This window comes from Monodelphis domestica, chromosome 4 (genome assembly GCF_027887165.1).
Source record: "Monodelphis domestica isolate mMonDom1 chromosome 4, mMonDom1.pri, whole genome shotgun sequence".
Classification (NCBI taxonomy): Eukaryota; Metazoa; Chordata; class Mammalia; order Didelphimorphia; family Didelphidae; genus Monodelphis; species Monodelphis domestica.
Window position 1 is genome coordinate 218,499,085 of NC_077230.1, and position 12,433 is coordinate 218,511,517.

Here is a 12,433-nt window from a genome sequence, read left to right on the forward strand (position 1 = left end):
GCTGACACAGGATTTGAACCCAGGTCTTTTAATGCCAAGAAGAGTGCCATGTTTGTTATCACTAAGAACAGATTTTAAAAGAGGCAATCTGGGACTAAACAGGATGGCTGGACAAGATGACCTCTAACATCAGTGTCTAAATTGATCATCCTACAAATTGGCCAAACATTCTAGAGTGTTTTCCCCATATCTATTGATCCAGGAGTTCTTGAATAGCATGATACAAAAAACAAATCAATAAATAATTAATATCTGGGTATCAAATCTTGACCTATTTTAGACAATGAGAGAGATAAAAAGTTTATCATCAAATTGCTTAAAGCTTAATAAGGAATGGAAAGAACTTTAGAGGTCATCTAGTCTAACCCTCTTACTTCACAGGTAAGGAAATAGATCAAAAGAGGTTATTGATTTGCTCAAGGTCATACTCTGTGGCCAGTCAGAGCAGAGCCACAATTTACACCCAGATGCATTGACTTCAATTTCAGTTTTCTTCTCCCCATCCCCAATCACTAGCAGCATATTTTCCTTGCAGGAAGAAAGGCAAATGTGTTCAGCTGAACAAAAATACACAAAGCAAAAATAATTTTTGTGGCAGTAAAATAGTTTAGAGAATCATTAGCAGGACTTAAGACAATAGTTATAATGGTGATATCCAGGAATTTATTTACTGGGATTTAATATTATTTACATTTTACTCTATATACATTTTATTTGCCCAACTTTGGGACCTAGGATGAAAAGTAAAGAGATGATGAACTAGAGGTGATCTCAGAGGTCATCTCAGTTCACTCTCCTTATATTACAGATGAGGGGAGTTATGACCACAGATTTCGACTGATTTGTCCAAACTCTCACGCAAAGCCAGGATACAAATCCTAGTCCTTTGACTGAAAATCCATCACTCTACCATGCTGACTCTCACAGCAGAACTGATGGCTAAAGAATCTGGAGAAAATATCTAAACATTCTTCTTCTTTTTCAAACCCTTTTCTGCCTTAGAATCAATACTATGTGTTGGCTCCAAGTGGTAAGGGCTAAGCAATGGGAGTTAAATGACTTGCCCAGGGAAATGTCTGAGGCCAGATTTGAGCCCAGGAACTCCCATCTCTAGACTTGGCTCTCAATTCACTGAGCTACCCAGCTGCTCTCTAAACATTCTTCTAGAATGCATTAACTGTTTAAAAAATAGCTAATAGAAATAGGGAAGAAAGGTAGAAAAATCATTGGCTACTATATGGCTAATTTTTAAAGTTCCTTTATTCCTTAGAATTTAAAATATCACTGAAATAACTTATAACTACTTTATTGCAAGTCTCATAACCAAAAGAATAAAAAAAATTCATAGACATTCTTACCTGTTGAAATAAGGGATTGTAACTGTCCTCCATAAGTAAGGAGGATACTAGACATGACATAAGCTGGAAGAGCTCCACCATGGAATCGAATTACCTAAAAACATAAATCATAAAATATTTCTAATTATGCAAATTAACAATGAAAATGTACTTTCATGTGCAATAAAGTTATGTTTCATTACTTTTACATATGTATACATATATAATCATGTACATCAAAGAAAACTATGGCTCTAGACACAATAAATGTTATACAACATTTGCTAATAATGTCTTATTTGAATTTCACCAATAATTTGAGTGAACTAATCCACAGTTTGGTTAGAATGAGTTTCAAACCTATTTTCAAAGATCTAAATTAAGTCACTCCATCTGCTAAGTCTATCCTGATTGCTTCTGGTATTTCTGCTTCTCATATAAAAGAATGCATTATCTTTGACAGATATATGTATTTTTTGCAAGGACTTCTTTACCTTTGTAAAAAATAGACTCGAATACAGGACTACAATCCCCATGAGCCTTTGCTCCACTTCCCCAGAATGCCTTGTAATCTCACCTGGGCCGAGATCGAGAAGGTATTTAAGTTGATTCAAAGGCTTTTGAGGGCTCTTGGCTCTTTTTGGACTTCCGTTTGGAGCAGGCTCGTCTCTTGCGTGATGTGAGGTTATTTTGTCTAGGCCTCTGGCCTAGGCACATGTTTCTTACTTGTATGTTCCTTAATCTTTAGCCTTTAATAAACCTCTAAAAAATATAATACTCCTTGCAGAGAGAAACTAATTTCTACCTGCCTCAGATGCCTCAGTCTCCCCGTCTCCCCTAAATTTTAATCTTTACAGATGGCGACCACTAGATTGGATGAGAACTTCTCAAAATTTTTTTAGCCTAGAGAATTTTTTTTAAAGCCAAAGTTCTCCGAGATGCTCTTTAGAAAACCATCTTGATCAGCTCCTGCCTGCAGCCCTCTCCGGCTCCTGCTTCTGCTCCTGGCCTCTCACCTGGTGCCTGAGCTGTGCTCTAGCTCCCGGCCCGACCCACCCCGGCGGTCTGTCTCTCACCCATCTGGCCTCCGACCCAGCCGGCTCATCACCCAGATCCTTGGAGCAGATCGCTCAGGACTCATTGCGACCAGCTGGTAACAGTATTGGCCACGTGGGTGGAGGGGAGAGAAGAGAGGGAAAGGAGAAAGGGCAATTTTCCCTTAGGCTAAGCCTCCACGTGGCTGGGGGTATTGGCCACAGGATGATCAGAGAGGGGAAAGAGAGAAAAGACTAGAGAGAAGAAACAGACTTTTCAAACAGAAACCTAAAAAGCAATGGGCTGTTTAAAAGCATTTTTGACTCTTCTGGCAATTTCATTGATTTTGCCTGCCTGTCAGGGAGCAGACTCAGCCCAAAGATTCAACTTTAACTTTGGGGAGGAAAATGGGTGGCCCAGCGAACTGGAAGCCAGGCCCAGAGAACTGGAAGCCAGGCCCAGAGACAGGAGGTCTCTAGTTAAAATCTGGCCTCCCATGCTTCCCAGCTATGGGGCCCTGGACGGATCCCTTGAACCCCATAGCCTAGCCTTTACTACTCTACCTTCGGACAATAGACATTTAAATGGATAATTAAAAACAAACAAACAAACCAAAAAAAAAAAAAACCCAAGGAACTTTGAAGAGACTAAAGGCTATATTCTAAGGCATTTCAGACTCCAATGGTTTATAAAAAAAAATCTCTGTATTCTATTTCATTGTTTTGTTTAAGGTTTAACTTTGTGATTTTAAGTTCATATATTACTGGATTCAATATTATTCTGTGAACTGAAGGTTGATTGAATTTATTTTGAATGTACTGAGTTTTGAAATTCTGTTGTTTTTCCCCTATAACTGTTGAACAAATATTGTTGTGAATAAGCCCATATATGAAAAAACAGCTTTTTTTTTTTATTTTGCTGAGGATAGATGGACTTCAGAACTGGTTATAATTGTATTAATAACCTTTGGAAAATTTAATGTGCTAAATACCTCAAATGATTTGATTTTAAGGGTTTTTTAAATATGATTTTTGGAATTTTTTTTTAACAATCTGGTTATTTTTGCCTGCTCCTACCACGAGGTAAGGCCCATTACAGTAGCTGAAGTGAAATGTATTTTATAACCCCCAACCTTCCCACATGTGAATGGAAGTTGGGCAGTTAATCTCAGGGCATTTGTATCCCTATAAGCCTCCAAGAAAAAGGAGCACCCCTTTATTTATGCTCTTCAGCTCACTATTTTACTTCTACCAGAATGATATATAGATTTCTTGATTATGTTCTAAACCCAAGATGAGTTTTACTTTGTTTTAAAAAATATGTTTAAATACCAAGGTTGAAGGATTGCTATGTTTGTAAAAATTGTGACAAATGTCCATCAATTCATAGGTTTTAAAAATGTCACACAGCAACTTATGTGAAATATGAAAGTGTGTTTGTTTGCTATTGTAATTAATTGGGCTATTGAGAATTTGGGGGATTTTGATATATACATATTTGTACTACTGTATTTTTAAAAATGAAAAATTGTTAACCTTGTTCAATTCATTTGCCTTCTACTCACAGTGATCATGGCCAGATACAAAGAGGAAACGGATCTCATTTTTTGGTGAGAAAGCCTTGTATTTTATTTTTCTTAACTGACACAGAGTGTCAATGATTATAAGCTATATTTTTGAATTTTTTTAAAGCTCTTTTATTATTATATTTTTCTTGCATGTGCAATATACTTTTTCAGTTTTTTTATTATTTTTTCTCTCCTTTTTATATTTGAAGCACATGTCACCAGTATTAAGATTTTCTTTAACCTTTTGATTTTCAGTGCTACAAGTTTAAGATACATTTGCTAATGCATGCCCTAAAAAGCTTGTGACTATAAAAATGATGCCACTAATTATTTAAATAAATTATGGGACTTTGCTTAATGATTCTGTCTGATTCCAGGACAAGAGATACACACAAGAGCCATTTCATAGGGCCAAAGAAAGGCCAATCTAGGATGGATTGATGCACTTCTAGGCCAATACAAAGGTCTTGAACCTAGTGTGAAGACTCGAGGTTACTATGTTTAACATGTGTTAAGACATAGGCTTTCCTTGTATCTACACTCACTCTGAAGATACTCACAGATGAGTATCCCCAAAACCTTGGCTCCTACTTGACTTCTATAATCTGGTCCCTTTCTTTTCTGCCTCTCATAGTGTGGTACCTTTCTGTAGTCCTGGCACTGACTGGGTAAATGCATCATTACTTAGATCATTTTGATTGGGCCCTGATTGAAGGACCTGTTATAGATTTATTTTTCTTCTACTTGGAATTTTTACACATAAGACTTTGATAGTCTATATTTTCATCCAGAAATTTTTCTTTTCTTTTGGATTTTCTGATGTCTTTTTAATATCTCTTGCCAATTGATTCATATACCTCATACCTCAGCCATGCATCCCTAAGTGATCCTTTTTTTTTAATATCACCCTCTTAATGGGGGGAATGTAAAAAAAAATATCATTATTTAAATTGCAAAGTTTAAATTCCTTTTGAGAAGAATTTTAGGTAAAGAAGATGCTACTTCCCTGAATTCAGAAACTGAACTGTTGGAGAAGCCATTATGAAGAAGCCTCCAGACCACGAACTGCACAAAATGAACTTTGGGTGTGGTTAATGAACATTTATTTGCATGCATACTTTCATGCCAAAGGGGACTGCCCCCTAACTGGCTTTCTGTCAATGTGTCCAGTAATTATTGGTTTTATTCTTTTCTTTCTCTTATCCTCAATTATTGTAATCTTTAAATTGATTATGTTTTCATGATCCTTTGGAAAAAAATTAATTTTTTGCAAACGATCAAAGGGGGAATGTAAAAAATAGACTCGAATACAGGACTACAATTCCCATGAGCCTTTGCTCCACTTCCCCAGAATGCCTTGTAATCTCACCTGGGCCGAGATCGAGAAGGTATTTAAGTTGATTCAAAGGCTTTTGAGGGCTCTTGGCTCTTTTTGGACTTCCGTTTGGAGCAGGCTCGTCTCTTGCGTGATGTGAGGTTATTTTGTCTAGGCCTCTGGCCTAGGCACATGTTTCTTACTTGTATGTTCCTTAATCTTTAGCCTTTAATAAACCTCTAAAAAATATAATACTCCTTGCAGAGAGAAACTAATTTCTACCTGCCTCAGATGCCTCAGTCTCCCCGTCTCCCCTAAATTTTAATCTTTACACCTTCAAAATACAGATTCCCTGACACTTGAATCTTTTTATGTACTTTTTATTCAATAAAGTTTATTATATGATATAAAAGTTTTTATCACCATTTCAAGAATTTGTGCTATTGCATTTTCATAAAGACAAATGCATACAAAATCATTATCATCATGTTTCTGAAAACATAATATAATCCTTCATTTCCTCCAAAACTCTATTCTTTAAACATAATCCTATACATATCAACATTAAACATTCTAGCCTTAATTTTGTGAAACTGTTATTAGTAAATACATAATAAAATCAACTTTCTTATAAAATCTCTTTGTTAATAATATTTCATATTCTGAATGATACCCGCCTCAAAAGTTGAATCAACAAATATGAGATACCACATATAGCTGACATATTACAAGGCAATGCTATGCCTTGGTCAGTATCAGCTCTGCACCTATCTAATAACAGACTATCTTTGCTATTCTTGAAATGGCTATGGTTCTGAAATAATCTTTCTTTGTAGGTACAAAATTAGGGTAAAACTCTTGAGAAAATAAGTTATTTTGTTCTTCCTGCATCAACTTATGCTTTGTGAGTAACATATACATATGACAATTTAAAAACTCTAAGGTAACTAAGCTTTTCAATCAACAACTTTATTTTATCTATGAATGCAGCAGTATCCATCAATAATATCTAGCCTTTCATTCTGTTTAAACCCAGGAATACCTTATTCACTTGTTCCTACTAGAGTAAAAGTTGGCAAGCACTCCCAAATAAGAATAATGCATTCATTATAAAAGTGTTCAGATGTCTAGTGAAATGACTGAGGTAGTGTCTAGGCAGATCTCCTTCACCTCTTCAAAACAAGAAAATGCATTGATATAAATGAGTAACAAAGAAGGAAAAAAGAGAAAAAAGGTGAGGGCCACTCTAATGGGTCCCGCTAGTTGTATATTTTCTGCCTTGTACTTTTTGTACTGGTGGCAGTGATTACAAAGAGGCAATTAGCAGGCTATCCTCATTTGCAACCGATATGACACTACTTTTCAGAGTTTGTCCTCAGCAGCAATTCAACCAGACTCCTTCATTCTTAAGCAAGGTGAAGTTCATGGGTCCAATTGAGCAAACCCTAATTTTTTAAAAACTGACTTGAAAAAGTTTTTGAAAAAGTAACTAAGAATTAAGAACCTCCCAGAAAAATCTAGTGATATTAAAAATATAAATATTCTTTTTTAAAATCAATGAGAATATTGGCCAGAAGTACTAGAATCAATGGACAAAGTATAGGTATAAAGAATTTTTAAAATGTCATTGAAGAACATATAGGAAGCAACAAACTGGAAAAAAATTTATCACAAAAACCTCTGACAAAGGTCTAATTTCTCACATTTATAAGGAGCTAAGTCAATTGTACACAAAATCAAGCCATTCCCCAATTGACAAGTGGTCAAGGGACATGAATAGGCAGTTTTCAGATAAATAAATCAAAACTATAAATAAGCATATGAAAAATAAGTGTTCTAAATTTCTCATAATTAAAGAAATGTAAATCAAAGTAACTCTGAGGTACCAATTCACACCTAGGAGATTGGCCAATATGACAGTAAAGGAAAATAATAAATGTTGGAGGGGTTGTGGCAAAATAGGGACACTAATGCATTGCTGGTGGAGTTGTGAATTAATCCAGCCATTCTGGAAGGCAATTTGGAATTATGCACAAAGGGCTTTGAAAGAATGCATACCCTTTGATCCAGCAATACCACTACTAGGTTTGTACCCCAAAGAGATAATAAAGAAAAATATGGTACAAAAACATTCATAGCCATGCAAATTACTCTAGAATCTTTGCCAAGAAAACCCAAATAGACATGGCTGAAATACAACAATCACAAAGGGGAAGTGGTGGTTAACATGGTAATAGTATTTTGATTCCCCTGATAGCTGTTGCTGTTCCTTCCTCAGGATGTCTTACTGTTTCAGCATAGCACTTGAGACAAATATGGTCTGTCATACTTTGGCCCTATAACAAAATGGTCAGAAACTACTATTCTCAAATATATATCACTCCTCCAAACTCCTGAATAAAAATGAATGAAAATTTATGATATCTGGATTGACAAAATAGAAAATAATGCAATCAACCTAATTTCCGAAAGTTTAAATCTCAGGAAGTCAAGAATCCAACCCTCCATCTCCCAAACCAAGCCAAGTCAAGATAAACTTGTAAGTGAATTCTATGAAGTACATAAAGAATAAATGAAAAAGTTAAGTGGCAGAGTGGATAGAGCTTAAATTAGAATTAGGAAGACCAGAGCTTGAATCCTGCCTCATATATATATTAGACTTGAGACTCTTGGTAAGTCACTCAACATTTCTCTGCCTCAGTTTCCTCATCTATAAAATGATAATAAAATGCCTCATAGGGTAGTGAACATTAATTGAGAATTATATGTAAAGCCCTTTACAAATCTTAAAGTACAATACAAATATTTATTATAAAAAAGAACAAATAACTTCTTTTCTATATAAATGTTTCTCAAAAACAGAAACAAAACATCACAACAAACTCCTTTTATAAGATGAACATAATCTTGACAATAAAATCAGGAAGAGAAAAAGCAGAAAAAAACTACATACTAATGTCAGTTGCAAAATATTGGCAGAGTTTGAGAACACTGCAGATCTTTCTCTCTCTATAACACCATCAAGAGGAGCATGCACTATGGAGCCCATATATTGTTCAACTCTTTGTCTCTGAGTCTTTCTTCCTTTGTTATATTCCTTCTCTCTCTTTCCCCTTCACCCATTTTCCCTCAGTTTTCAATTCTCCTTCTCAGGTGTCCACCCATGAATATATTAATAATTGTTCTCAATTAAAATTAACTTTCTCACACTCCAAAACACATACATGCTAATCAGGAAAAATCTTTTCTCTAGAAATAAATAACCCTCATGTTACACTATCTCTACTTCATTCAGGCAGTTATTATAATTTGCCTTTCTGAAAAGCAGTCTCTTCTCCAGTAAAACATCCTACCATAATGGAAAACATTTTCTCCTACACATACAAGACTCCTATAGATCCCCCAAATTTTCTATTAGCTCCTTAGAGTCCTTCATAGCAAAGTTAACCAACTAAAATCTCATCCTTTAACCTATTCTACTTGGCTTCTCTTACCTTCTCTCAAGTTCAAATTCTTTTCCCACTCTAGTTACTCTTATATTACTTGCTATTCTGTCTGGTCCTGTTTTCATGTTATACATGTTGTTTTATGTACATTGAGTGCCTTTATGATTCATTAAGACCAAGAAATGCAACTTTTCCAGGGAGTTTTCTCTGATCAAAATGAACCTATATTCTTCTTTTAAGCATTACCTCTGTTATTCTTCTTTAAGTATTACGTCTGTTATTCTTCTTTTAAGTGTTACCTCTGTTTAGATTTGGTTAAACAACTTAGTATTGGTTTTTTCCCCAAGAACAATAATGATAATTATGTAATGCTTTCTACCTCTATCCTAACAAAACCTGGTACTATCTAAAGATATGAACAATGTTGATTGCATCAATGAATTTCAATTATGAACATCAAAAAATTGTTCCCTTGACAATTCATAACCTTTTTATGATGATCAATGCATCTGTTTCTCAAACTTAGAAGTATGAATTAAAATGTTCTCCCCGTAGCCCCATACATAAAAAGGTACATTTTAATTCTCAGTTTCCCAAGACATTCATTACTAAGGCATTTCTGATATATCACAATGACTTTTCTATCATTTTGAACATACAGATTCAGATTATGATATAGCCCAGTCTGTCAATGATCTCTTCTAGGACAAGAAATGACATCAGTTATTTCACTAAGTGTTCCTCTAGATATCATGTATGGCAAATGGGATGGCAATATTTAATTTGAACATTTAAACCAAACAGAAAAGCTAAAAGGAAATATTAGGTCTTTGATAAATCACACTTGGGCAAATTTAATCATAGTTTTCATGCAATTTTGCACTCTGAATTGCAGACATTATATCTAAAATTTTTAAATATTTTAATATATCTAGATTTCTAAGTACAAGTTAAAAAGGAACAAAACAATGGAAAATAAGTAACAAGGTTGAGGAAAATAAAAATGTCTTATTAGACATGATTATCACTTGTTTCCTTATTGTATTAATGCTAAATTTATTTTTAGTGAGTGATGTTTGCAATGTTGCTATTAGTTAAACTGTCTCTGTAAGAAAAGATGCTAGTCTAGGAATCCTCTAAGGATAGCACAAGTAAATTCAAGATGGTTCAATGAATTTACAAAGAATAAAATTCTTCATCTCTTTCGTTATCCAAAATTTGCAATATATAAAAAGTTACTCTAAAATGTTTAATTTTATGAAAACTAAACATATAAACATCTTTATAGTAGCTGACATTAAATACCTGATAAAGCAAAAGGATTTATGAATTCATTTTAGGAATCATAAATCACTTCTCATTTATACCAAAGTTATAAATTAACTTATACAAATATAACTCACCAGAAAAATGTAAATAAGAACATTTCTTACCTGTCCAAGAATTTGTAAAAACGAAGTCCTAACTGTTACCTAATTAAAAAACATATTTCAAAAGCATATCAATATTATTTTTATACAGTGAAGAAACTATTATGGAAAACTCTCTTGCCTGACAGTAAACCAAACAAAGCTATTAAACTTATACCTACAAACAGCTTCAGAATACTCATAACAGGTGGGCATACATAATGGTTATGGCTAAAGAAAACCCTAAAAGCACTTGAAGACCTTGGAGAGTTATTATCAGTCTAAAAGATTAGAGATTAAAAGGAACTTACATGTGCAAGTAGATGTACCTGTATATGTGGGTTATTTGAGGGGCAAAGAATAGTGTGGCAAAATGGCTTGAGTGCTATTATTAGTCAGGAAGACCTGAATTCAAATCCTTCTGCCAACACTTCTGATCATGGTCAGAAAATTCAACCTCTGTAACCTTCTGGCAACTCTTATATAACTTATAGAGATGAATATATACCATGAAAAATCTGGTTCTAGTTATTCATTTTTTTTGCACTTGAATTCTTTGAAAATGAGAATTTGAAATCTGATTTATATGGTGCTTTAATATTATAGTGATTTATAATTTCTCTGGTGTGGAGGAATTTGTAATTCCTCCAGTGATGCAATTTATGGACCTTCTATTACTTAGTAAATTGTTTTCAAAACTTGCTATGACCAAAAAATTAAGCACTCTATAGCTGACATGGAAATTAGCCTCTATTAATAATTACCTTAGATTAAGCCGATTTATAGTTTGAGCTTTAGGTCAGAGAGGCAGGTACAAAGGGACTCTAGGCACCAAGTCTCCCAAGTATATAAAAATCAGATTAAAATGAAACTGGGAATTTGTAAGCAAAATAAATAAAAATACAACATAATGTTAATTTGTGGTTTTCTAAATCAATATGAAGCTTGAAAGGGATCTGTTTCTGTTTGAGTTTGTCACTACTGCTTCAGACAGTTATTTGAAGATATTTTGAAACTACATCAAATATTACAAAAATAAATTCCCCTTACATGTAAGGAAGAATTAAGAATACTTTTTGCTTACCTCATAGCGACAATCTGATGATGTAAACATATGTAACACAGCTACATGGCTATCGTTTTCTGGTTGAGCAACATGAAGTCTTAAAGGAATTTCTGTAGAAGTTGGGGCTCTGAAATGAAAAGTAAATTACTCATTCTTCAATACAAAATAAATGGTAAGGGCAATGGGCATCTCCAGTAAAAGAAGTATAATGATTATAAGTGTGGTGGAGCTGATGGTGATATCCAAGTAGGAAACTATTATGAAAGATGGATTTTTCGTTGGATTGTTTGGAAATAAGAGTAATTGTTGATAGTTCTATATCATTTCAAAAATTACAAAGAACTTTAATAGACTACCTCATTTTTATCTTCATGACAATCTTATGAGATAGTCACTATAGATATTTTCCCTGATTTTGCAGATGAGGAAACCAAGGTTTAGAGAAGCCCTTTTCACAAAAACAACAAAACTTATTATCCAGGTCTAGCACTTGTCCATATTTATGTATTTTTAAAATTATAACACACTCTCATTCATCTATTCATTCAACAAGCAATTCTTAAAAAACTACTATATTGCCAAGCTCTGTGCTAGATGTTAAGAATATACCAATAAAAGTTCTTCTCCTATCAGTGGTAGTTAGTTCCCAAAATCAGGTTAACCATAACATATTTGTCAATATTAAACATGAAGCACAATATAAGAGAAAACAAACTACCTAATAAGATATGCTTCATGGTTTATACCTATGATTTTTTGGAAGTAAACCAAGGGATGCACATCAGCTCCCTGAAAAACACTAATTCTAAGATAAATTTGTTCACAGACTTACCTTGAAGTAGTCATTATGTCTTCATGGGACCAAGGTATATGGAGTCTAAAAACATTATCTTTTTCTACTGTAATATAAATAAGGAAAATTTTGTTAGCATAATACCAAGATTAAAATAATTTACTATAGTTCAAAATCACACCTAAATAAGATATATGAAAGACTTATAATTCCTACTCAGTCAAGAGTCCTTTAATGATTATTACAATTATTATTTTTAGCATCAAGGTTTATAAGTTCTAATGAAAGATTATAGATATTCTTTATAATGATGATTATCATTCTTGAATACAATAATAAATACTTACTGATTTAACTCAATAGTACTAAAGGACTGAAAAGCTGTCAACTAGTTAAAATTTAGCAATCATAAAGTCTAATAAATTATAATTTTACCTAATCTCTGAAACAAAAGAAGTGATGTCT

The 12,433-nt window shown here is 33.7% G+C and overlaps 1 protein-coding gene across 2 annotated transcripts in view; it reads right to left on the reverse strand.

Moving 5' to 3' along the window:
- The window catches only part of PGAP1 (post-GPI attachment to proteins inositol deacylase 1), a 114,665-nt gene that overhangs the window by 43,495 nt on the left and 58,737 nt on the right, over positions 1-12,433 (reverse strand). For both annotated transcript variants that reach the window (XM_007494555.3, XM_016433755.2), the window contains exons 17-20: positions 12,008-12,074; positions 11,194-11,302; positions 10,134-10,172; positions 1,359-1,452 (exon numbers count right to left, since the gene is read on the reverse strand). In XM_007494555.3, coding sequence (XP_007494617.1) covers positions 1,359-1,452; positions 10,134-10,172; positions 11,194-11,302; positions 12,008-12,074 — 309 coding nt within the window. The remainder of the gene's footprint in view (positions 1-1,358; positions 1,453-10,133; positions 10,173-11,193; positions 11,303-12,007; positions 12,075-12,433) is intronic.